Below are 26,493 nucleotides of genomic sequence, written 5' to 3'. Positions count from 1 at the left end.
CTCCCTGTTATCAGTTTCTATAATAATCGAGTGTGCATTTCATCCAACTACTTCCATCTTCAAAGGGTTAAATTACATAAAACTTTAACAAAGGAAAAAAAATCAAATCTGTAATTAAAAAAAGCAACTGTTCCCAATCATGTGGCAGGTGATCTTGTACAAAAAAGAATTCAGTTTCTATGGAGTGTTCATTCGTGTCAATGCCGCCATCCCCACCGCCCTCGCGCCCGCCCACAGCCCAGGGCAGGGCGGACGAAGAGGCCTCCTGCCCGCAAGTTGCTCATTCTCACCAAATCATGTTAATAACGTTGCATTGACCTTCCAGAAGTCAGCAGCTGCCTTTGCTGTGCAAAACAAAATATCGAGAATAAATAGTTTCTTTTTTTCTTTCTTTCTTTTCCTTTCTTTTTTTTTAAGCATTCAGTTTAAGGTCACCAGACTTTAAATGAGTGACCCTTCAGGTTTCTAAGGCATTCTGCTCAGCAGTCTTTTAAATAGTCCTAGATGAAAGAGCCATGCTACTGTTGGACTTGGTCCCACTCTGGTCGACCTTGGTAATGTCATACGTGGCTTATGGACTGGATGGCACTGGATTCCGCCGCAGCCCTTGCCATACTGTGCCACACGTTGGAAGAACTGTGGGATGTAGAATGGAGGGACTCCTTGTCGGACAATGACAACATCATAGCATATGCCTGGGGTAAAAAGGAGAGACTCGGTAAGTGGCGCTGGAAAACATCACTTTTTTTTTTTTTTTAGAGTATTCAGCCTTTTATTTATTTATTTATTTATTTATTTATTTATTTATTTATTTATTTATTTATTTATTTATTTATGTTAATCCCCATACATTCCATCATTAGTTTTAGATGTAGTGTTCCATGATTCATTGTTTGTGCATAACACCCAGTGCTCCATGCAGAATGTGCCCTCCTCAATACCCACCACCAGGCTAACCCATCCTCCCACCCCCCTCCCCTCTAGAACCCTCAGTTTGTTTTTCAGAGTCCATCGTCTCTCATGGTTCGTCTACCCTTCCGATTTCCCCACCTTCATTCTTCCCCTCCTGCTACATTCTTCTTCTTCTTCTTTTTTTTTCTTTCTTAACATATATTGCATTATTTGTTTCAGAGGTACAGATCTGAGATTCAACAGTCTTGCACAATTCACAGTGCTTACCAGAGCACATACCCTCCCCAGTGTCCATCACCCAGTCACCCCATCCCTCCCCCCCCACCCCCCACTCCAGCAACCCTCAGTTTTGGAAAACATCACTTTTAATTTGAAGAATGTTGCTGATGCATGTTAGGGGGGGACAGGACTCTGAGTAGGAGCATCCCTCATGGGTGTGTTTAGAAAAGCATGGAGCCCCTTTTTGTCATCGTAATGACATGACTTTACTGCTGGCCTTCAGTGCCTAGGGGTCACAAAAGTACATGTCCTACAGGACAAAAAAAAAAAAAAAAAATGAATTGTCCTACCAAAAATGTCAATAGCGTCTCCACTGAGAAACACAAGTCACCCCATAAATACGTCATCCATCCACTGTTCGTGCACCTGCTCAAGTCACCAAAAATATTATGACCGAAACTGCAAATACGAATGGGACATAGACCTGCCTTGATGGCACTGGGGTCCTAGCAGAGGACACAGTCCCACCGACTCCTGCACTTTATAACGGAGAGAGCTGAAGGTGACACGACTGGCCCCAAGTCACTCAACTAGACAGTGGAGGAGGCAGAAGCACAACTGATTTCTGCCCTACTTTGAATCCAGTGTCCTTTCTCTGGTTTCCCTCCGTGTTTGAAATATTCAAAGCTGACACCCAAAGACTTTGCGAGCTCAGGTAGATCAAGTCAGCTCTACCAAAAAGTAAAACACAACACAAGACCCAACAACGTTCTAACCAACTTGTACTCCAGTGTCTGCCAAGCAGAAGGTACATGGCGGTGCTCTGTGAAGAAGTGATCTTTCTTCCCTATTATCATGTCAATTCTAAATAACTGTTCAGAGAATCTCCCATTTGCTGCCAAGTAAAATAGTCAAATGAAATGTTTGGTCTTGACTTGTGAGTGAACTTTTCACTGTTGATTTGCTATTGTTGGTCTCATCCACTGCTAAACTTGCTTGTCAAAACGCTGCTGCAGTGGAATCATTAAAGTCCTGCCAAAGACATTCCACTGTCTGTAAACAAAGACAAAATGCCTCTGTTGTTAAGCAGAATTTCATCTCTGAGAGTCATGCTGAGACATGTGGCCAATCTGTGGTTTCTTCCGTAATCATGGCATTCGGTTAGAAAATCTGCTCTTGTAGGCTGCTTGTGATTTGCTGGGTCATTGCTCTCAATGTACACATTTGACTTTTATGTATGCACTTTGCCTTCTACAAAATCTCAACAGACATATAACAAATATCTCTTAAGCATCTACTCTCTGCCAGGCACTGTGCTAGGTCCTAGGGAATCAATGATAAGATAATATACAGTCCTTGTCCTTTGAAGAGTTTAAAATATGAGTGAGGTGAGCATTGAACTTTATTTTTATCAGGTACCCACTTTCAGAGATCAAGATAAAGAGTATTCTGAAATGGTTTTAACAAAACCTATTCCAATATTTGGAAAAATGAAAGGAATCCTAGAGAAAATTTTGGACTCCTGGCTTCTAACCGGCCTCTCTTCAACTAGCTGTGTGACCTTGGGCAAGTGCCTTAACCTTTCAAGGTCACTTTCCTCCTACCAAATGGGGATCATAATAACAAAAACTTGCCTCCAAGGGCTGTGAGGGAATTACAAGCGCTAACTAACATAGAGTGCCGGACATAAATAGTACCCATTATCATGCAATTAATTTTTGGGATGGGAACTTTCAAAGAGGATTCTATGCCAAATGCAGCCACTGTTGTATTGTTCAACTATCTTGGATTCAGTCACTATAAAAATCACACAGTAAATATATGAATGTTTGAGTAAGTCATCTATCTCTACTCAGATTCTAGAAAATGGTAAATATAGAATATTTGCCTTTTGGTAATCAAACAAAACAAACATTTTCATGCACAAAGATCACCTCCGTGCACATCACTGACAGTGAATAACAACTGAATGAATGAATAAAGTCTCATGAAATAAAGTTAGTTTGCATAAAGGCCTGACCATATTTAAACTGATATATATGACATGATCAAGTAGCACGAAAAATACGAGAAATACACTAGTATTTCTTGTGATGGTAATTGTTAGTCCAGCTGGGCAGGGATTTTATGTCAAAATGCTGGAACTGAAATAGATCACATCTGTTATCTCTGGGTTCTCTGACCCTTCTGCTTTCAATCATTCCTGACAGCTTCAGGAATTTTTAGGTACTGTGTCTTATAAGCATTTTGGTGGAATAATTAAAAGAAATTAAAAAAAAAAAAGGAAGGAAAGCCTGAATCCCCCAGTAACTCTCTGATCAATTAGGAAGGAAGAATGGGATAACAAGGGTTTTAAAAAAGTACTCGCTACCTCTAATAACCGGTTATGTCCAGGTAAAAATGAGATGTCTACTCTGGCTTATTTACTTTTAATGTTAGAAACTGAAAAATTAATTTTGATCCCCATTGAATCATACAGCAGGAAGAGATCTTAGATGTGGCCTCCAGTCACCCCACTTTACAAAGAAGTGGTACCCGCAGTCATGAAGTGATGTTCTTAAAGTTCATGCAGCTAGCCACTCCAGTGCTGGGGCGGCTTCTTTTACTTCAACGCAAAAAGAACATTCATCTTGCCTATTACCATCCATGGTACCTTAGATTTTTACTGAATTGACTGAGAGTTAAGAATTGGTACTATCCCACTAGCACAATGTTTTTCCCACCTTAGTTGAGATATGACCACATTTGCTGCTAAGAGCAAATGGCTAAGGCCGAAACATCTCAGCCAAACAGGAAAGCATTTCTAAATGTACAAGCCAATGCAGTCACGTGGTCTGCTATGTCAGGCCACCTACAAAATGGGCTCACGATCAATTAGACCAAAGTGACCAAGAAATATGGTAATAACAAGAAGTTTTCTTTTCTTTTCTTTTTTTTTGATTGACCTGAGTGAAATGAACAATGTGGTTGAGTAGGGATGTCACCAGAAAATACTGACCTCCTTTATTTTGTGATAAAACAAGTGAGGCTCTTTTAATTGGTATTTACAGATACTTAAATGGATTTATTTTTGTTTTCACAGTGCTGACAGAATGCCGTAGAGCCCAATGAACGTGGGTACTGTTCATTCATTCATTCAATTAAAACTTAATCAGTTTTATTTCCAGATCTGCCAGTAAGTTGCTACAGACTTTGGGCAACCCATTTCATCTCTGATCCTCAGTTTACTCCTAAAAGCTATAATTAGATGACTTGTTAATTAACTACATTTAATAAGGGACCAAAAAAATGGAAGGCAGGATTCACATTCCAGAAGTCTGGAAATATAATTAGATTGACAAGAATTACAGAGGCAAAGCAATTAGAAAATCACTCTGAAGTCATACAGAAATAGGTGCAAACATTATGGACTATCTCTACAGAAGGAAGAGATTGCAAAGTAAAGGAAAAGCTACTGAAGGAGAAGGTTTCTCATGGAAGCCTCTGTGCGGAGGGCAGCCATGTTCACGACTGTATTGGTTAACCATTTTGGATTTGGTCATAGGGTCAAGGTAGGAACATTTTGAGTAAAGCATCTGAACCTGTTCAGATTCTAGAGTATTGCCCAGAGAGACTATCTGCCTTTTGGCGCCCGAGGCACGATGTTGCCATGATGCTGTGCTGCAGGAGAACATGTACCTGTGATTTGGACTTTCTGTGTAACGGCTGTTTAAGTTCCTCCGGCACATGGGAAGCACTAAAAGAAGACAGCTCAGCTTCAGTATATTGATTATCTTCCAGTTTCCTCATTTTGAGGCTATCTGTGAAGTGCCTTATATGATCTAGGGCAGAAAGTCCAGTTTTATATTCTTCCTCTTTATACCTAAAATGAACGAATGGGAAAGCACAGAGGGTTTTTTTTTTTCTTTCTCAGTTTGTTATCCAACCAAATCACTTTTCATCTGAATCCATACAGCTGTCAAACTTCGTATTATATTTGCAGTATCAAGAAGCATGCATTCATTACTGGGTTCTTTAAAGTGTCTACACATACTGTATCTTAAAAACTTGTTTGTTTTAAGACTCCTCATAACTAAATCAAGTGTACATAAGAGGCAGAGTTAAAGTCAACAATGTGGGGTCAGCAATGCAGTGGAGATACAATTTGTAGATTTATAATGTCCATTTAAAATAAAGTCAGTGATGATAATATTTAGTGAGCATCCACTCTCCATATGAAAATAGAATATTCCTATAAATTTAACTATTTGGTTCATTTTTTTTCCATTTAAAAACCTACCTGTAGAGGTTACATACATATCAAATTAAGTGAAATTTATCTTGCTGTTTGACTAATAACGTACCAGATTTTTGAATGAATTAGGTAATGTTGAAATCTCTATTTTTCTTGGAGTTTTACAGGTAGGGTCTAAATAAATGATTGGGTACTCGTCTAATTTTCATTTATTCTTCCCATTTCAGGTTAATCAGGTTCCACAAATACCGATGCATTTGTATTCTTGTGGATTATGTTGATGGCTACCTTGTTTTCACCTATTCAAAATGAATCCACCAAATATGCCTTTGGCTAATTCAAATGTACTTTTGGTGATTCGTTACTCATCAACTGCCATGTCCTGAAATATTGCCCTAATGGAAAAACAGAGCAGAAGGAATTGCAACCATATATGTATCTACTCCTACTTATTTACTAATGTCACCCCAGGTGCTCACCTCACTGGGGACGTTTTGCAACTCATCTCCAGGGCACTGGCTTCTTCATAGTCATCCTCAGGGTTTCCTTCATGTAAATTGCTTGTCCCTGGTTCTTTTCCCGTTTTTCCAGTAATATCGTTGTCGTCATCCTCCTCATCTAACAACACCTCATCTTCTACTTCTTCATCATCCAGTAAATCTGAATTTTGGCTGGTCACCAAAGCTTTCTCATCCTTAAAATGGCTGCCGTTCATTCTTTCAAAAGCATAAAAAAAGAAACAGGTCCCATTATTTTTATTTTTAAACGTGCAGTTAGCTCTCTTCTCATGTCTTCCCAACAACAGTTTAGATTTTCAGCACTTCTATAGTAAATTTTTATTATTTATGCTTCATGGCAACCATGGGAAAGTAATGTAACTTCACAAATGAGAAAATGAAGAAAACAATAATTGGGTGATTATTCAGAGGATAAATGGGGCTTCTGGCAGAGCTGGAAAAACAGTCTCAGGCTCCTATTCTTTATCCGACCTTTGCCTGATAAATGATATTGTTATAGATGATATAAAAAGCCTACAAATGTTTTCTCTACATAATGTTACCTAATTACCATATAAGTGCCCACCATTTAAGATAATAGGTTTCTGGAAAATTCATATTCCTGAACAACACTGATAAAAACTTGAACACACACGCCTAAAGTGAATCTAGGAGTTCAAAGAAAATGTTAAGATGGCTGTCAGGGACCACGCGGTATTTGATATTTCTAGGTGACATTTGTGGTGTACGCCACTTAGACATCCTGCTCAAACTTGGAAGTGATTGAAAGCTCACTTATTTGTACTGTTTTCAAATTATCCTTGATGGTCTGAATGTAAAAAAGTTCCCTGTTTCCCAGAAGAACATCGGGGTGGGCAATTATCTAAAAATGCAATTGTGCAAGTATCTTTTGAAGCTTACTTAGCATGCATGTCTAATGTGATACAAAAGAAGAATATTATATTTTAAAAGTCATTTGTAATACTTTAGTTTGTGGTCACAAGGATTGTATTATGTGATTCAAAAGTTTAATTATAAAAAAAGGTTTAATTACATAGAAGTCCCAATTTAATGTATTTGAGAGCATTTATAAAAGTAGAACAAATTTCTCAGGCTTCAAAAATAAACATAAAGAATGTATAAATTGAGGGGTGCCTGGGTAGCTCAGTCGGTTAAGCTCCTGACTCTTGGTTTCGGCTCAAGTCATGATCTCAGGATTCTGAGATCGAGCCCCCATGTCAGTCTCCACACTCAGCTCAGAGTCTGCTTGTCCCTCTCCTTCCCCCTGCTTCTGCTCTCTCTATCTAAAATAAATAAATAAAATCTTAAAAAATAAAAATAATAAAAATAATAAAATAATAAAATAATAAAAAGAACGTATAATTGAATTTAAGTTTCATTGTAACTTTTTAGTGACCTGGTGCCCTGTTAATTCAAAATTAACTTAGTTCCAAATTAACTACAAATGCTTTGAACTACAGAGTGTCTCCTCCTAACCTCCTCTTTTTACATATATATGACCAGGGAAGTTAAGGCACTTCCCCACGTTCAGAAAGCTTGTTGAAATTTAAGTTATTGCTACAGAAATGTATGCTATTCACATTTAATGGAACTATTTTTCAGCTTATGGGAGATCAGGTATCAGCAATGTACCCCATCACTTTTCCATGTAAAAAAAAATGAGTATAATTTAATATTTAGATTTTTCAGGGCAAATAAATAAATAAACAATGTTGGGTGTGACAGATGCACATAGTTAAAATCTTAAAAACAGTCGTATTATCATCATTAACCATTTTATACAGCTAATCTCTTAACCACTTTTATCAAAGAATGATGAATACATGTTTTGCACAGACATAAATTATTAGTTTCCAGATACACTGCCAACTTGCTAGCTTGAATGGATTGAAACTGTTATTTTTTAAAAATGAAAGAAAAAGTAAAAGAACAAAAGAATGCATGGATGAAAACCAAAAGTAACAAAGCCAACATGATTAAGAAAACCTATTTGTTAATTATGCTTTCAAATGTGGCAGTTTATGGGGGATAAATTATTCATCAAAAGTAGCCCCGATAGGAGTTAAGGGGGGGAAGTTAAATGACTCAGTCTTCTTACGTGTGTGCTGTTTGGACATGTTGAAGCCAGATGTCGCAGCTATATGCAGGCTCACAAATCCCCAAGTAAGGGCTAGAAAATCTGAAAAGGCATCTCAGAACCCAAATGGTGGTTTCTGTTCAACATTTCTTATCTGTATCATGTAAATGTCGTTATCAAAATGTAAGATGGTGACTCTCTTACTTGTTCTTACTACTGTGTATTTCTGACCATCTGCTCATCTCCTTCCCTCCCTCCTCTCTCTCTGTGTCTCTCTGTGTCTCTTTTACACACGCGTGCACACACACACACACAAATGGGCAAGCAGAGGAAAAGATACATCCAATTGCACAAAGTCATAGCTCTTATCAGACTTCTTAGAAGATGGGAAGGGCCATGTAATAGCAGATCTCCTCTCCTTTTTCCCCTAAATAAGGTGAAGAGCAGAATTGTCCATAAAATTTTATTATCTGGGGAAATAATGTTTATTTGAAGCTTGGCTTAATGTAAAAACTACCTAAAACAATTGTTTGACTTTTAATAGCATCAAAAAATAAAGGACTCTAACAATAATACTGGTGTGATGAAAAGTAATAGAGCTTTCTCATTAATTTCATTTGACGTTAAAATTGACTACACAACATCCTAATTGAATAGGCTTTTGGATAGTTATGTTCAAAAAAGTCTAGTTCTCAATATCAGGTATTTAATTATAACTTAGAGATAAGAAAAATTAAATCTGATAATTTTGGTAGAATAATGTTTCATTAACATCACATAAAATGTAAATACTAGATAAGTATTAATTATTATTAGCAGCAGCATTAAAAGTTTTTCTTTAGGGATTAAGCCATATATGCTTGATGTTGATGATGACAAGTGGTAATGCAGGGCACCAGGTCACTAAAAACAAGGATAATCGTACTCACTGAAACAAGCATGCCGGAATTAAATGAATATCCACCTGAGAGCCTATAGGTAGTGACAGAATCATATCAAGAAGTTTCAACTGCTTTCTAGGTAAAAGATACTTAAATGATATTCAATAGGTATTTTATATATAGATATGTACATATATACACACAAATGTGTGTGTGTATATATGTGTGTGTATGTATACACACACACAGGTACATATAGTTACGTTATCTGTAATATACACATGATATATAATAGCAGCCACTACTGAATCAACTGAATCCCTGTGGTGGCTTTCCTTTCTGCTTGGCAAGTTTTGATAAAATATTCTAATTAGTTATCAAGAGAAGCAGAACAGAATGATGGTAAAAGCATGGGCTCTGGGGCCAGACGGCCCAGGTGGAATCCCATTTATTGATCACTTATGTGGCCTCTAGCACATCATTTAACCTGTGATATCGCCCTTCCTTCACTGATAATATTACATAGGAATAGTCGCTGCCTCATAGGGCTACTATGAGAGTTAAATTAGTTCATACACGGAAAGCGCTTAGAAGAGCATTTGGTATTTATTTATTTATTTATTTATTTATTTATTTATTTATTTATTTTTAAAGATTTTATTTATTTGACAGAGAGAGCACAAGCAGACGGAGAGAGAGGGAGAAGCAGGTTCCCTGCTGAGCAAGGAGCCTGATGTGGGACTCGATCCCAGGACCCTGGGATCATGACCTGGGCCGAAGGCAGCTGCTTAACCGACTGAGCCACCCAGGCGTCCCAAGAGCATTTGGTATTTAATCTGCACCAAAGAAATGCCAGCCAGCGTTGGTAGGAGTTACAGTAGTGTCACGAAAGTGAGCACAGCAAATCTCTTCGGAACACGCTGATTTCAGAAATCAGAGAGTTTAAAAAGCTTTACCTCTCCTCTGTGTTCCTGGGAGACTGGCTGCTGTGGTTGCTATTCCCAATGAAATTGCGGATTTCTGTGAAGTAAGCATCTTCTTTGTCATCGAGAATCGCGCCTGTACTTTCCAGTTCGGAATGAGGCGACGATGTTGCCGTACCTGAGGGGAGAGAACCTCTTGAGAAAAAGACGGCCACCGAGAGGGCAACTTATTTTTTTTTTTACCTTTTTTTTTATTGTTATGTTAATCCCCATACATTACATCATTAGTTTTAGATGTAGTGTTCCATGATTCATTGTTTGTGCATAACACCCAGTGCGAGAGGGCAACTTATTTTGAAGCTCATTCCTTCTTCATTTGATCGGTGTTTCCTAAAACAGGCTCTTCTGAATATTAATAATGGTAACTTCAGGAGGCCAGTGTCTTCCCAAATTACCGCATGCCATGCTGACTCAAGTCCCTTGGGGAATATTTTGAACCACTGAAGTCATGAGGTACAGTCTCCCAAAGACGTTTCACCCACAGCTTCCTCCCATTGCCACTGTGACATGAGAACATTTTCACTCACATAACGAGGATATAGTGTGAGGCAAATTATAAAGAAGTCTTAAATAGATTCTGCCAGAAGAAACTGTATACTCAGTCCTGGTTGCAGTCAATCTGTATTTATTGCTCCTGTGCTAAAGTACGTTGCCAAATAAAGACTGAGAACATACCAAAAATTCTGTATTCTCATTTGGTGCGTGAGGCAGTCAGTAGACTCAACACACCAGCCCAGAGACTGAGGTGGGATAGCATTAAAAGGACAATATGGGATCTGCTGATGATCGAATGATCTTCAGCTTCCTTACCTATAAAATCAGAATCAGAATGCCTTCTCACAGGATGGTTGTGAGGTTTTTATAAATTTACACAACTACAGACACCTTATATGTGGTCAAATGTATACCAACACTTGCTGCATGCTGTTTACCTTTCCCACAAGATATCTACAATCTAACAGTTCATCCTAATAGTCTATAGATGAACAAAATAAGAGGGGAAAACATCTCTCAGCTGAATAAAGTTATAATCTGGGTCAACAAATAAGTATTGAACTTGGACATTTTCATTTTTAACTCATTTAAAGTATTTTCCAAAATACTTTTGATTAGGGGCTCCTGGGTGGCTCAGTCGGTTAAGCAGCCAACTCTCGATTTCAGCTCAGGTCATGATCTTGGGGTCCTGGGATGGAGCCCCACATCGGGCTCTTTGCTCAGTGGGGAGTCTGCTTGAGATTCTCTCTCTCCCTCTTCCACTCCCTCTCCCCCACCCTCTCTCTTTCTCTGGAATAAATAAATAAATCCTTAAAAGAACAAAACAAAAACTAAATATGTTTGATTAGAAAAATTATGGGATTATGCCGTAAGGGTGCACGTGGTTGGAAAGTGTGGCCAAATTAGACTTTGATTGCTTTATACTTCTGTCTCTAAAATCTGGTATCCATAAGCCACAATCATTTGACTTTTGGCTTAGAGGGAAATGAACAGTAATATAATTCTATGTAGTAACCCCCCAAGGTCGTAAGCCATGTGCCTGTGTACAGGGGAGGAAGGATTAATAATAAAAAAATTCCCTTAAGTAAAATAGCTACTTTGTACAACTTCAACTTTTCCCTGTTTTTAAAATCTGTTTTCCTGAACCCCATGCTTGCTCCTTCCCTTGCCCCCAAGTCATTTTCCTGATACTCTTGAAACAATTTATGGCTGCACAGTGTGGCTCCAAACACATGGCCAGTTGGCAAATATTAATTAATGATTTATTATCTAACTTTTAGAAGCCAAAGGCAAGAAAAACTACCATCTCTTCTGCTAACTATGTGCTGGCAGATCTGAGTTAAGGGAAGGTTAGTTTTAGTTGTTGTTGTTGTTTTCTTTTGCCACTTTTAACTCAATTCTACATCAGAATTTGTGACCCAAACCACACACCACTATCATTTGCTATGGGTTGCTCTGATCATGTCAACAATCTTCTATCACTAATCTCTGAAAAGTTACCCTGGGGATATTCTCTGAACTGTAGGACCTCTGCAAAAACAGCCATGGTTTCTAAGTTAATATTCAGAGCATGATATTCTGGGGCTGCCACTTTGGAACTCCTGCCTGCCTGGAGGCCCCATTCTGTACCAATATGTGGAAAGATTGTTCCCTGCAATTTAGGAAATCCTGATTCATAAGTCTCGTATGAGACTGGGTCATGGTTCTCTTTGTTTGAGATTACCCATTGAGATGAATCCAGGAGAATAAGAAACAATCCAAATAAGGCCCTGAGTTGTGTATTATTCAACAATCACATCATTCTGTAATCTAAAGGGAAACACACTGCAAAATTTAGGATCTGTTTCTGGTGTCAAAGTGGAAGGAGAGAAGAAAGATCACAATTATCTCTTTTCTTAAAAGTAGAGTTGCCGTACAATATTATTCACGATTATCTTAGCCATCTTCTTCCTCATAACGCAACTGATTACCTACCAGACATGTTCCCATTCTCATGTTTCTTTAGGTGTCTGTCTAAGTTGGTTTGTTGACCAAAACACCTATCACATAAGTGACACTTAAAGGGCTTCTCCTTATTGTGGATGTTACGAACATGCCTCTGCAAGTTGGAAGAGATGCTAAAGGATCTGTCACAGTATTTGCATCTGAAAAATAAACACAGAGAAAATATTTGCAAGCAAATCGAAAAATATTTCTCAAGACTAGTAAGCCAGATATCCAAAATTATCACCCATAAAATATTTTAGAGAAAAGGCAGAGGCAAGAATACTATTCGCAGAGCCAAGATTTCAATTCCAACAGACTTTGATTCCATTAAAGATTTTCATGACTTTATGAAAAACCATAGTAAAATATTGACCATTTGATTGGTCCCAAATTTATTAGAGTCATCAGTTTTCATGTTTTTGATAAACTTCACAAAATTAAGGACATTAAGAAATAGTAGCATGGTTTTACCTTCTGCTTAGGACAATACCAATAAATCCTTAGTAAACAAACATGAAACAAATTCATGTATTCTTCAAATAAAGTAAAAAGATCATTCTTAAATTCAAAACTGCAGAGTCTGATTAAACAATTTCTTAATAAATTCACTTCCTCAATTGAAAATCCTAAAGAAACTTCCATTATCTTCTCAAAAAGAGCAGTAAAGATTCCAAACCTTTAAAACTGAGGCAATGTGAATAGTTTATCTCGATATCGAAGATACTGATTTTCATAATCTGTAGTGATTACAAGGCCCCAGAACCTTTACTCTAAAAACCTTTAAACTGTGTTTTTTTAAGAATTTATTTATTTACTTATTTATTTATTTATTTATTTGAGAGAGAGAGAGAGAGAGTGTGTGCATGGGGAGGGGCAGAGGGAGAGGGAGAAAGAGAGAAGCAGAACGTGGAGTCTGCTGCAGGGCTCAATCCCAGGACCATGGGATCATGACCAGAGTGGAAACCAAGAATCAGATGCTTAACCAACTGAGCTACCCAGGCATCCCCACCTTTAAACTGTTAAAAAAAGAAAGTAAGAGGGCGCCTGGGTGGCTCAGTTGGTTAAGCGACTGCTTTCGGCTCAGGTCATGATCCTGGAGTCCCGGGATCGAGTCCTGCATCGGGCTCCCTGCTCAGCAGAGGGTCTGCTTCTCCCTCTGCCCTCTTCCCTCTTGTGCTCTCTGTCTCTCATTCTCTCTCTCTCAAATAAATAAATAAAATCTTAAAAAAAAAAAAAGAAAGAAAGTAAGAGTAGCACTAAATTATCCTTTTGGAATAAAATAAAGGTCTTCATTAATCTCTGCTTTTCCTATTCCCCTCAATTTTCCATTTCTGTCCTTACAGAGTTTGTGGCATTTCTGAACCAGGTCGGTTTTCCAGGAAAATACTTATTATTGGTTGGCTAATTGTTTCTGCCTTCCATGTGATTAAAAAAAAAAAATCATAAGGTATTTTGAAGTTCTCCTTTATTCATAAATAAAAATGTAACCCCTCACTGCCTACTCCTCAGCTCTTATGGATAAAGAAGAAAAGTGGCAATTTATGGGGTATTCTCCTTTGGCATTTTAAAGTAAAGATTACATTATCTGTTTGTGTGGGGTTTTTTGTATGTGTGTTGCTTGAAAAAAAAAAAAAAAAACCAACATGAGCTTTCTCTAGATGACTTTTAAGTGAAAATTTTTAACCTAGCAGCCAGACAATCTTTAACTTATTCTTCCATATGTGAAGGGCCCTTCTCTTCCCACTTCTGAATGTAGACTCAGTGGTTCGAGTGCTCTACATCAGAAATCACCCCATTCCACTCGAAGTGTTTGGGTTTCTACGGCTGTCCCTACGTGATGCCAGAAGTCTAGCTAGTTCAGTGGGGAAAATAAATCTGTTAAACTAGTTACTTTGGCATAGTATCAATAAACCGACTCAAAGACTGATTTAATTTTTCCCCCTTAAAAAACTGCGCTGGCATGATGAGGCTCCTCAACTTTCCTCACTTACAGTATTAATTTAAAAGTGCGTGAAACCCCATATTCATTGTAGTTGTAATATTTTAGCCTCTGCTTTTGAAAAAAATATATATATGAGTCATGACCTTCTCTGTAATAACTCTGTTGACTCCCAAGGCCTACTACAATGAGAATAATGATACAATTAGCACAATTGTGTTGTACCGAGCCGAACAACCTAGAAAACGCTGCTAGAGAAAACTCCCATCAAACATTTTTCACTCAAAACTTTTGGCCAGTACATTAGCAGAGGAAAGATACAAAATAATAGATGATTATTATGTAGAATGTTCTTATTGGCCGATTTTATCGCTATTAGAGTAGATGATGTCTATTAGACTTGGAAAAGCCCCTTTGCATATAAGCAGAAAGCTGGAAGCATGTCAAAGGCAAAATCTCTCTAATTCATGATGTATGTAGAAAATGTTTTGAGTGCTCCTGAATAAAAAAAAAATCATTGCATTCTGCTCCAATAAGTTAGTGGGTAGTTACGAGCCTAAGTTTCAAAAATTCTTTATATTAATACATACATCATGAACAATACACTCATTAAGAATTTGGATGTAAACACAGGGGTCATGGGAGCCTTTGAGATCATGGTGTGAGATAAAAACTCTGACATGGCAGGTCCAAGTCTGGGTTTTAATTCTGGATCTTTTAATAACAGGCTTTACAGAAGGCAATTAACATCTGTGCATCTGAATTTCTTCACTTGTAAAACAGAGGAGCTAGACAAATAATTGTTTAAGATCTCTAGCTATGCCAAAATTCTGGCCTGTGTTTTTAAAAATACACATACCATTTATGGGGTAGAATAAAACCACTGAATTCAAGTACAGAGCAAAATGAGCATGATATAGTTGCATACCAGATCCTTGGTCATAATAAAATGTAAGTGCTGAAATCTTTCTTTCACTGAAGCAAAATTCCTGGGATCTGAAATTTTTCTCAAAAAGGGAAATCGCCTAACAACTTCCATTTTTATACCTCTCTGAGACTTACTATACAAAGTCTATTCTATTACATACAAAGTATCACTTCTGACTAGTAATTTATAAAACATGTAGGAAAGTAAAGAATTTAAGAAAACCCTTTATTATTTTCCGAGTTTAAGTCCCTCCAGTTTTCTCTTAAAATTTCAATTCTCTTCAAATGAGCATTCATTGGTCTGCCCATTTTCTTTTCCTTATATGTAAGAAAGTCTTTGAAACCTGAAAAATAATTGATTTTAATAGGAAAAGTGAGCATGCAGACAAAAATAATTTTACGCATATGCAATGCATAAGAATTTCAAAGCAGAATGAAATTACGATGTGACTTAAGATAAATAACATGTTTTCTTTAAAAAAAATTTATGAACACCTAGCACTATGTGCAAAGCACTGCACATAAAATAATGTAGATTATATTTTAAAACTGAAGAGGATCTTGATAATCTTCATTCTTTAGTAAACAATAATATTAAACACATGTCCCATGTGTCATGTGGCTGATCTTGACACCTAACAGAATAAGCTAAGAGGTAGTTTAGAAATCGTTGCTAGAATTGCCCCTCTTCCTATGATATATTCTATTTTACCTCTTCTCCTCCTAGTTCCTCAAAGTCTTCCTCCTCTCCAGGTTTAAGGTTTATTCCTTAAACCTCCTAATGGGACCTGGGGACACTGACTTAGCTATCCTAGGGAAATAAAGTTACACACAGCTTGTCAACTCCTAACAGAGATTTAAAGCTTGAGAAAGGAAGGCTGCAATGTTCTGATTACTGTCAATTAACATAGCACTAATTATTGAGAAGAGAGCACATTAAAATAATTTTTAAAATGGGGGCGCCTGGGTGGCTCAGTCGGTTAAGAATCTGACTCTTGATTTCAGCTCAGGTCACGATCTCAGGGTGGTGAAAATGAGCCCCGTGGCGGGCTCTGCACTGGGCACGGAACCTGCTTAAGATTTTCTCTGTCTCTCCCTCCGCCCCTCCCCACCCCACTCTCTCTCTCTCTAAAACAATAATAATAGTAATTTTAAAAATAGCTAACATTTCTTAAACGCTTTTTCTTTTTTTTTTTTTTAAAGATTTTATTTATTTATTTGAGAGAGAGAGAATGAGAGAGAGCAAGCACATGAGAGGGGGGAGGGTCAGAGGGAGAAGCAGACTCCCTGCCGAGCAGGGAGCCCGATGCGGGACTCGATTCTGGGACTCCAGGATCATGACCTGAGCCGAAGGCAGTCGCTTAACCAACTGAGCCACCCAGGCGTCCTCTTAAACGCTTTTTCTATCCCAGATCCTGCTAGACCTTTTAAACTGAGATGTCAGAAGCCTTGATTTAAAAAATTAGAACTCTTATATTTTTTATCCTAGCCATCAGCCAATTCCTCTTTGACTCAAAATTGCAAGGACATACATTCAGACATGCACAAAAGTAGCCTCCTTTAAAATTGTGGCAATACGTCCACTCTAACTACCATAAAATTTACCAAGGTATTTAGTAAAAATCATTGTCAAACCTGTAAGGCTGCTCTCCTGTGTGGGTTCTCAAGTGCCGTGTTAAGTTCGCAGACCTTGGAAAAATCTTGCCACAGTATCTGTTATGAAAGATGTTTATAAGAGAAAGTCAGCACAATCGACTTTATTTCACTCAAGCCACATAGAAGCCAGATGCTGATTCTTGATTTAATTAATCTTGCATGGAACTCACATGTCTTTGGTATTTAAAATTTGCAACAAAGCCATTCTACAGATATAAATAACTCCATGAATAAAGGCTGCATTATGAGATCTGCTTGAATTTGCTCATGCATAAGCAAGCAGTTTATGAAAATAGACTTCAGTTTTGATGACCCCCCATACGCCTCTTTTATTAACTCTGTATCTTTATAGTCGCAAAACTGAACCAGACAAGGGGATAAAAAAATGACAAGAGTCTGTGATTCTGGGTTGATGTAAACAGATTTCAAATGTTTCAACTCATTTTACATGTTAGCCGCGGTGACAACTCTGTACATTGAGCGGTATCAGATCAGACAAGATTCGAAGACCTCATCCATCAAGGTATGTTCCTATAAAAGCTTTCCTGGAAAGAAAGTGACACATTTTCCAAAGAGCAGATAAATTGATATGCCTGAGTCAGATGCCACAAATTTCTGAGGACAATTCAGAAATTATAAGCACAATTTATTGAAAAGAAAAAAAAAAAAAAACAAGCTTTACTGTAATACTGATAGGTAACAAGAAACTTATTAACTAGCTTTCTTCACTTATCGACCTTATTCGTCCTTTGTTAGTGGCCTTATTCTTCAATGCCATGACAATTAATAAATGTATGCTCGAAGACAGTAGCATTATACCTTTGGATGAAAATAATTAACTGTGAAAGAAAATTCATAAATATCAAAGTAAAACAAGTATTTGGACTGTTTCCAACCTCATTTATCACAACCAAATGGCCTGTGTTAAAATTCCCATTTAATAATAATTTTTTAAAACCACTATTTTTGTATCTCCCTAAATAAAGAGTACTTTGAAGTGCTGGAGATCTATCATGGTCACGATTAATCATCCAATCAAGAATAATTTCCAAAACAAACAGCAGGGTTTTTGCAATCAGAGGGGAGACTTGGGGAAAGTGGGCCGTCATGGGCCCTGCGGTCACCTGCAGGTGTAGCGTTCTTTCCCTTTTCGCAGGAGGTTCTCCGGCAGGGCATTGGGAGGTGCTCTGAAGTTGAACATGGAGGGAACTGACTGCAGAAGTTCACTGGCGTCCGGTTTCAGGGCACTGAAGCTCTCTAGCTTCTCCGCCATGTTTTCAATAGCTGACATCTGAAAGGCAAGAGCACAAGACCATGAAGGACCAGTCTGACATCTGTTCTTCCGTAATAATCTCTAGAAAACCAAAAAATCATTAAGAAAAGGGAAGCATCAAATCTGCTGAATGCGGTGGACTGGAGAAAAAGGTTGTAGTGTCCCAATATTTGACAGATAACGAGAGGACTCGTTGATTTAGGAAATAACAAAGGTAGAACCATGCTTATAGAATGCTGGGTGAACTTCTTCAAAAGACCTTGGTTAGGCCATTTTGTCATAATTTGATATAGAACTGAGCAATGAAATACCTGAGTGATAATAAAGCTTTTTTATTAAATTAAGAAACAACATTCGCATTACGTTATGGACATCAATAGTACACTGGACCTTATAGGGAAAGGTCCTGCATGCCTTGCCTCGGTAATAAAAACCATAGGAAGCATGGCATCCCACGAGAAGAATTCACAACACAAAACACATCAAGTGTTCCAAAGTTATAGTTTAAGCCAAATGTGTAGTGCAGAAAGAAAAAAATTAATGTGTAAGAGGTTTTTTGCCTAAGACTAGGTTAACTTAGTATCTGGATATACTACAGTTTTAAGTGGGATCATATACAAGGAATTTTGATGAAATATTAATTTGTTCTGAACAAAGACTGAGTTGAAATGACAGCTCATGATATATCATCGTGACTTCATGTAATAATAACTTGGCACGGGCGTTATTAAGGGGAGTAGTTAGCCTAACCACACTCTTAGAGAAGTAATCTTAAAAAACTATCCTGCCTAATTCTTCCCTCAAACAACCTAATTTATTTTGCTTATAATCTTCAAGTTTCTGTCCATCTGCCCATATAACTGACAGTCACAATCGGAGGGTGGCATTTACTTTGAAAGGCAGCTTGATCCTTACTGTCCTCGGTTAGAAGGACTCTCCCCTTTCCTTCAACCCTCCCAAAAGGTTAAGTTTCCTTAGTGTTCATATTTTATTTGGAAGCTGCTTACTACTGAATTTTTAAGTAGAAAAGCAAACTCTCAGGCCATCCTGTTAAATCAACTCACCCATTACTTATTTGGTTCTCAGGCACTATGCCACTGGAGAGCTCAGAAAGCTGTTAAAAAGGTGTTTGCACTCTATATGCACTCTGTGTGTTCCTCAAAGAGCTGGGGTGTTAGACCGGGAGACTCCATGCAAAGACAAGAATGGTAACTGCACATTCAAACAACTGTTTAACCCAAGAGGATGATTCTTTCACTGATGGATGGCAGGACCGAGTTGAAGGCCTAATTTATGAGCTCAGGATAGAAAGAAAAGGCAACCCTTCCCACTCAAAAGGAAAAGTGACAAAATCTCTATTCCACGGCCGTGCAGCTGGACAGAATACCAGTGACTCCTTACGGCGAAGCAAAATCTTAACAGAATGGCCTGACGATGAACGATGATTCTTTTCTTACAAAGGGAATAGTGTATGCTCGATCCTTCAAATGACTATTCATGTTGTAGTTAGCTCTCTCGTTTCCCTTTATCCCGGAGCCTGCCCTCTCATTTCATGCCCGGACTCCTAATGCTAGCTACAAATTGCAACGTACAGGGTACCACTGCCAATTTGCCAAATGTCTTTCATCAAAGACGGTGCAAAAAAATCTCAGAGGGAAGTCAAGATACATTTACTTGTCAGACGACAAATGTGAATGCATTGGGAGGCGGTAGGGGCTCTAAGCTCAGGGGTTTGATTCATAATCACTCAGCTGCTAAAACATTCTCCACAGATGCAAGTGGACAGCACATTTGTCACTATGAAGGATTTTGACACATACTGATCACAGGGCAGAGATATGGAATGATGATGCTGCTCAGAGAGGTTGGCGGAAACTCTGTCCCTGCAGAATATGGTCATTATCCCCCTCTAGCCGGAGCATTAGCATTTTCATCTTACTTTGGGTTTTATTTATTAAAAATCAATCCGGAAATATTTTATGATACTATTTTATTTGCATTTATTCCTCTTAATTGTTTCTTGCAGAAAATCATTTTGATATTCCACCCTCCACGGAATAAATTGTCTGAGTGAAAAATGACCCCTGGCCTTCAAGCTGATTAGCAGAAACAAGCAAGGGTCAGGGTCATGATCGCATATATTTATTGGGAAGAATAGTAAGTGCATGGGTGATGATTATTAATGTTTTATTTATGTACATTTAATATTTGAGTAAAGTTTCATTATCTAGTGGTTTTAAATCATTTAAGTGTCCGCCTGGCTGACATACTCAGATTCCTGTGGCGATATATCTTCTAGAAACACTTTGCCTTTTATATGGAAAATAGCTTACTCATGACTATTCTTCTCGGCTTTCATCTCTAGCACATATAAACTACAAGTCCTTGAAGTTATTTAAGAGCAATGGGCTGTTAAGGGCTATATCTTGCTTTAGTAGGTGCCTAACACCTCCTTTTGAAGAAAGATCGCTGTGATTACATTATCTCAGACTATTCTGATTTGGGGAAACTATCAAGAAACAAGAAAATACACTATGGGCTTGATGACTAAACAATGACATTCTTAAAGATAATAGGAAAAAGAATAGGGGTGACCCGAATGCTTCTCTTAAAAGCCACCCCACCTTTGGCTTCCAGTGTCAAAGGAAAAGAGGATTAAATAGGAGTGGGGAAAAGGGAGAGAAGGAAGATGGGAAGTGAGCCGAGGGTAGTTATTAACACCACACACACACACACACACACACACACACACACACACCCATACCCCACTTTCTGTCCAGCTAGCAACCACCGAACATAAAAGCCACCACCGAATTCTTCCTTTCATCTTCATAAGATTTGCTCTCATAGCACTTGACCTCAGTTGAAAAGAATACGTTTCCCCATTAGGACAGATAGAAGTGACTTAGACATCTGCCAGTTGGGTAGGTTAGCAATTCTATGACCAACATCAGTCTGCCTCTGTCTTGGATTAAGGTGTTGGATTAAGATGAGCTTCATCTGGTGCATGGGTCAAAACCCTAACTTTCTCACTCTGTGGGCTGACTCGTATGATGCTCTTCCTGAAATAACATGCCTTTTACAAGAGAAGTAGCAAGTTTTGACCTTCATTTTAAAGTCTGGCTTGGAATTTTAAAAATCAACATGAATTGGGATCAATGGAACAGAATCTAGCTACATATATATTTCAATTATGAAAAAATGAAGAGGGCAATGTGTATTACTATAAAAAAGAAATTTGCTGAGAATGGGGAAAATAAAGGAGGAAATATTAGATCATATATTTTAGAAGTGCATTGCCCTGTGTCCTATTAATGTCATAGGCTAATCTCTGACCAGTAAATGACAGGTTTTTTTTTATATGGAACAGTAATTTTTATTTATATATATAATAGTTGTTGATGGTATCTGCAGCCAGATGGCTGGAAGAGGAAGTCATTGCACCCCCTTTCAGTCCCCAGGAGGCTATTAACTTTATACTGACGCAAACTAATATTTAGACAGAATTCCCTAGATCCTACCAAAAAATGTAGCTATCTCCCTAGTCAAATAAACTTAGTATTTTTAAAAACATTTCAGCAGGCAAGATATCATCAACTGGGTCCTAAGCACTTAGCTTAACATTTATTATCTGGCAGCCAATAATTGATGACATAAAGAAGTTTCTCATTAAAACCATTAAAGTGACAATCTGATTATATGAAATGATATGTCCAATGGCACCATGAATTATGTGACCTAATGTTTTACAAATTAGATTACACATGCCTTTATCATAAAACAACTAACTTTTCATAAATAACTTATGATGGGAAAGTTTGTAGATTTGGTGGTTTTCTATATTTATTCACTTGATAATCTTGAGAATTCTCAAAATTGTGGCCATTTGGGGGAGAAGCAAGTATTCATAGTTTATGGCTATCTCATTCCATGTATCACATTCAGCAGTCATGATTATGAAATCCATTAGAATCTGTTTACCACTAAAATGACAAACTTTAATATTTTAGTAGTTCCCACTAATATCTATGTTTTATGATACAAATATAAATCGTAGCTCTGAAAACCCTATGATTTAGGGAATGGAAGTGTTTCTAAAGCATTGCAACGTCAGTTTCTATACCATTGTATTATCAGGAAAGGGAGTCTAACTTAAAATCTGAACTGGCTTTGTAAATTGGTAGAACCATTGGGCATTTATGTAGTGGACAGCACCTTTTGGATGAAGCAGCCAACCACATAGGTACTGTCAAGTAATACTCCACCTTAGAAAGGATGAGGACCCTGAGGCATGATACTCAGGATGGACCTCTACCAGGGAAGACAGAAGAGGAACACTGGAAATATAGGCTAGGGTAATCAAAGCACAGCCCCATCAGCTGTACAACTTTGTCTAAGAAAGCCTTAGTCTCTCTCTTTCCCTCTCTCTTCTCTTATACTCTTGAAATAAATAAATTTAACCCTTAAACGTCTATCAAAATGAAAAAAATCACAATTCATCACATACTCCACAGAAGAAATAAAATGGAGGAATTTCTGGTAAAGAAAATCTAATGTCAGATAGAGGAAACAGGTAAGTGCTAAAGTGTTCTGACTTAAAATAATTTATATATAATTATATGGTGACCAAAAAAACTGAACTATATTCCAAGATTTTACCCCTATCTTAGAATCAGAATAATTTTGAGTAAAGAAGAGAATGAAGAAGTAGAAGTACATATAATCAGAGGAAATTTTGTAATATATGTTATTTATATGTATTTCCATCGACCCAAGGTTTATTTGAGAGTGAAAACTAAATAAGCAAGACAGAGGATCATAGGGGAAGGGAGGGAAAAATGAAACAAGATGAAACCAGAGAAGGAGACAAACAATAAGAGACTCTTAATCTCAGGAAACAAACTGAGGGTTGCTGGAGTGGAGGGGGGTGGGAGGGATGGGGTGACTGGGTGATAGACATTGGGGAGGGTATGTGCTATGGTGAGAGCTGTGAATTATGTAAGACTGATGAATCACAGACCTGTACCCCTGAAACAAATAATACATTATATGTTAATAAAAAAATTAAAAAAAAAAAAACTAAATAAGCAGTCTTCTTTGTATCTTGAACAAAAAATAAAGCTGTCCCCTAGTATCATTACCTGACAACTGACTGAATCTGGAAATAGGAACTGAAAGTTGAGGAAGTGAGACCCAAGGCTGAAAGATTCATTCACTAGTTAGGTATGGATTTTTAAACATTTAAGTCTTATTACTCCAAATAGCCAGAACCAAGTTCTGCCCTGGGATATACGGATGTGAATTCCAATGTCAGCTTGTATCTACACGTAAGTTCAGGTTTTAACCTTTTGAAGGCTTTATCAAAAGCATCTTTAACATGCTGATACAGGCTCCCCCAAATAATGGTTGTTTCCACTTAGTGACCCATTTCGAAGGCTCTTTTAACAACATACTCCCAAGCGCCGAGAAAGAGTTCTACATCAAGGTATAATTACATGGAATGGGTCAAATTCATAAAATAAACTTCTTTCTGTAAACAATTTATAGCACACTAAATGCCCAATTAAAACGGAAAAGCATTTTGCAGCTTGACAAAGCTGGAAAGCGATCTGCTGAAGCCATGTCATGTAATGGAAAGCCGCTCAGAATTCTTTATGTCTGCACAGCATTTTATAATATAAGTTGTTTTCCTTTTAATGCTACATTATTTTAGTCAAAATATAAGTAGGAAACTTACCCAAGTTCTCTGATCAGGCAGTTGGAACTGGGAGCAAAATTGAAACAAAAACAAAAAATTACTTCTGTATCAGTATCTTTATTGCAATCTATCCTTTGAGAAATTAACATTTATATGGACTTCATAATTTTTGCTTATCATGTAACTGTACCTTGAGTAAAGGCTCTGGAAATGAAAATTAAATGTTTTTATAACACTGCTGGATTTCCTCTATTTACTGAAATTAAATTTTAGAATCAAGGTTATAAACCAGAATGTTCTTTTTTCCAAGAAAGCTAAACACTGCCTACTACCAAATCTTAAATAGCAAAGTAGATAAATCCTTCTTTTTTTGCTTTTACTCACTGCAAAACAAGAGTCCTAAACTTTAATAAATAAAACTTTAGCAATTTCCAGCAAATAATCTAGTCTCTTGCATTTGTATAATATTAATAACAAAGAAAATAAGATATTTACTCAAACGTGAATCATTGAGTAACAAAAAGGTAATGGTACTTGGAAATGCACTGCTTGACTTTTATTAGCTTGGGATTCAGACCATTAGTGGTCAAAACACATAAGGATATTAATTAAAAGAACTTCAAATGTATAGTTACCAACGTCAACTTATGACAAGAATCACTGGGAGAAACTTCAGTGAGTTGGGAGCTCTTCCAGGAAGCACAAAGGTTGTATCCTTAAAATTATCATTTTGCTTGGTTAAAGGGGATACTTCTTGCTTTTATAAGTTATGGTATCTTTAATAAGGAAGATACATAGTTTTTAAGGATAAAAAATTTATTGCCGAGGAAATCTAACAATAAGAAACACCTTGCTGAAAGCAAAATAGAAGATGAAGGACAAAAGACAAGTAATTTTCACATCAACATATAAAGGATAACTTGGAAAAAGACGAACTTTTCCCCAGTTCTTTGGTATAAAGTAACAGGATAGTCAGACACTTTAAAAAGAAAAAAATAAAAATGACTGAATAAAGGACAGAAACAGAAGTAAAACAGTCTTTGTTGCAGATGTATACAAAGCCAAACATCTGGAAATAAAATGTATTAACAACCAAAAACATATTTAGAGTATAGGAAAATCAAACCAAGGAATAATAGCCAGTTTTACAACAGCATTAACTACCAAATGATTTCTATGGCGGTTCAAATGAGCCATCAATGTAAATGCAAAGTACCTAAAATGCAAAGTACCCAGTGAAATGGACATTCCAGAGATCACACATTCATATCATTCCCTCCATCTCACCTACTTGTGGCTGTCATTCCTTTTCAAAATTATAATCTAAACTAAGACCCCACAAACAATTTTCAACCATGTATCCAGGAATAACCTCTATAGTACTTATTTCTACCTTATATTAAGCTAACTTATTTATAAAAGAAAAGTAGAAATCTAAATAGTCAGAAAGCATACTTCTGTAAAAATTGAACAAAGTGAGGAATTTAGACCCTGATAATGAAAAAAAAAAAGGCAATTATCTTTTACTTTTGTATGTGTTCCTATATCTTCTAGATATTTTTGACAAGACTTTTAAAAATATATACTATTATTGCAAGAGGCAGTGAGATGCCTGATAATCTTTCAATAAAATTCAATAAATAAGTATCTACTGAGGTGTTCACCTTTTATTGATTAGGAAATGTGCCCAGGGGAGGGACATGCTAAGTAGAATACAAAGGCATACAAATATTATAAAATCAGGCTTGCCCAGAGAATACCACTACCAAGAATCCATATACCTTTATCTATGCTTTCCCTGAAGCATTAAGAATATATGGTCTCCTTTATTATGATGACGATATTATTATTATAACCCTGCGAAATACATAAGGAAAGTATTATTCCCATTTGGAAGACAAAGATACAGAAGCCCCAGTGCTCCAGTGTACTTTAAGTGGAAAATGAAGTAATTAATGATCTTATCCAAGCATTTATTTAGCTACAAAATCATGGCCAGCCCCGGGAGCAGAGGCAAGGGTTTCCAGTTTGGCCTCCTGCTCTGTGCCACTCTTATTGCTGGCCAATGAGGCAGTGCCAAGAACACAGTAAGCATCTTTCCAAGTACTGCTAGATCCGTGTATAGTCCTGCCAAAGAAGCTGGGTTCCGGGGACGGCAGGAGAGTATTTTACTGGCATTCCTTTACATTCAAAATGGAATACTTCTGCATTCACTAAAATTGAAAGCTATCCCTCATTTAGGTCCTCCCACTTGCCAGGCAGTTTGCGCCGTACCGGGTTAGGTACGTGAACGCTAACCCGCACAGCTAACCAGGTAAGGCCAGAAGGGGTGTTCCCATCACGCTGATATCTGAGAAGGCTCAGAGAGATGAACTGCTCTGCTCAAAACCTAACCACTTTTGCTAATAAGCAGGAGAGCCAGTCATAAAGCAGTCATTTCTGGCCCCAAATCCTGGCAGGTTGTCTTTGTTTGTTTGTGTTTGTTTGTTTCTGGGAAAGTGGATCTTGGGGCTAGGATGGAATTGATGGAGTACTAGAAAGAACAGAAGAATTCTGCTGAAATTTTAGGACATTTGAGGCGGGTGTTCTGAAAGAACAGACTCTTGGGTCTGGAGGCTTGATGAAAAGGGGGTGGCCCAAGCTTCTCCCAGGTGACAGTTGTGATTTCACCTGTACCCCAGTGATCGATAGCCAT

The 26,493-nt window shown here is 37.5% G+C and overlaps 1 protein-coding gene across 5 annotated transcripts in view; it reads right to left on the bottom strand.

Moving 5' to 3' along the window:
• Positions 1-280: 280 nt before the first annotated feature.
• MECOM (MDS1 and EVI1 complex locus) overlaps positions 281-26,493 on the bottom strand; it is a 290,270-nt gene continuing 264,057 nt past the window's right edge. For 3 of the 5 annotated variants that reach the window (XM_044914885.1, XM_044914895.1, XM_044914889.1), the window contains 7 exons: positions 17,952-18,118; positions 16,807-16,884; positions 12,294-12,463; positions 9,798-9,942; positions 5,845-6,081; positions 4,810-4,993; positions 281-695 (listed from right to left, as the gene is read on the bottom strand). In XM_044914885.1, coding sequence (XP_044770820.1) covers positions 561-695; positions 4,810-4,993; positions 5,845-6,081; positions 9,798-9,942; positions 12,294-12,463; positions 16,807-16,884; positions 17,952-18,118 — 1,116 coding nt within the window. In that variant the 3' untranslated portion in view covers positions 281-560. Of the gene's footprint in view, positions 696-4,809; positions 4,994-5,844; positions 6,082-9,797; positions 9,943-12,293; positions 12,464-16,806; positions 16,885-17,951; positions 18,119-23,837; positions 23,865-26,493 lie in introns of all 5 variants that reach the window. The other 2 variants (XM_021702564.1, XM_044914892.1) reach the window with 1 other exon arrangement.

This window comes from Neomonachus schauinslandi, chromosome 1, assembly GCF_002201575.2.
Source record: "Neomonachus schauinslandi chromosome 1, ASM220157v2, whole genome shotgun sequence".
NCBI lineage: Eukaryota > Metazoa > Chordata > Mammalia > Carnivora > Phocidae > Neomonachus > Neomonachus schauinslandi.
This window is presented reverse-complemented; position numbering and strand designations above follow the sequence as displayed.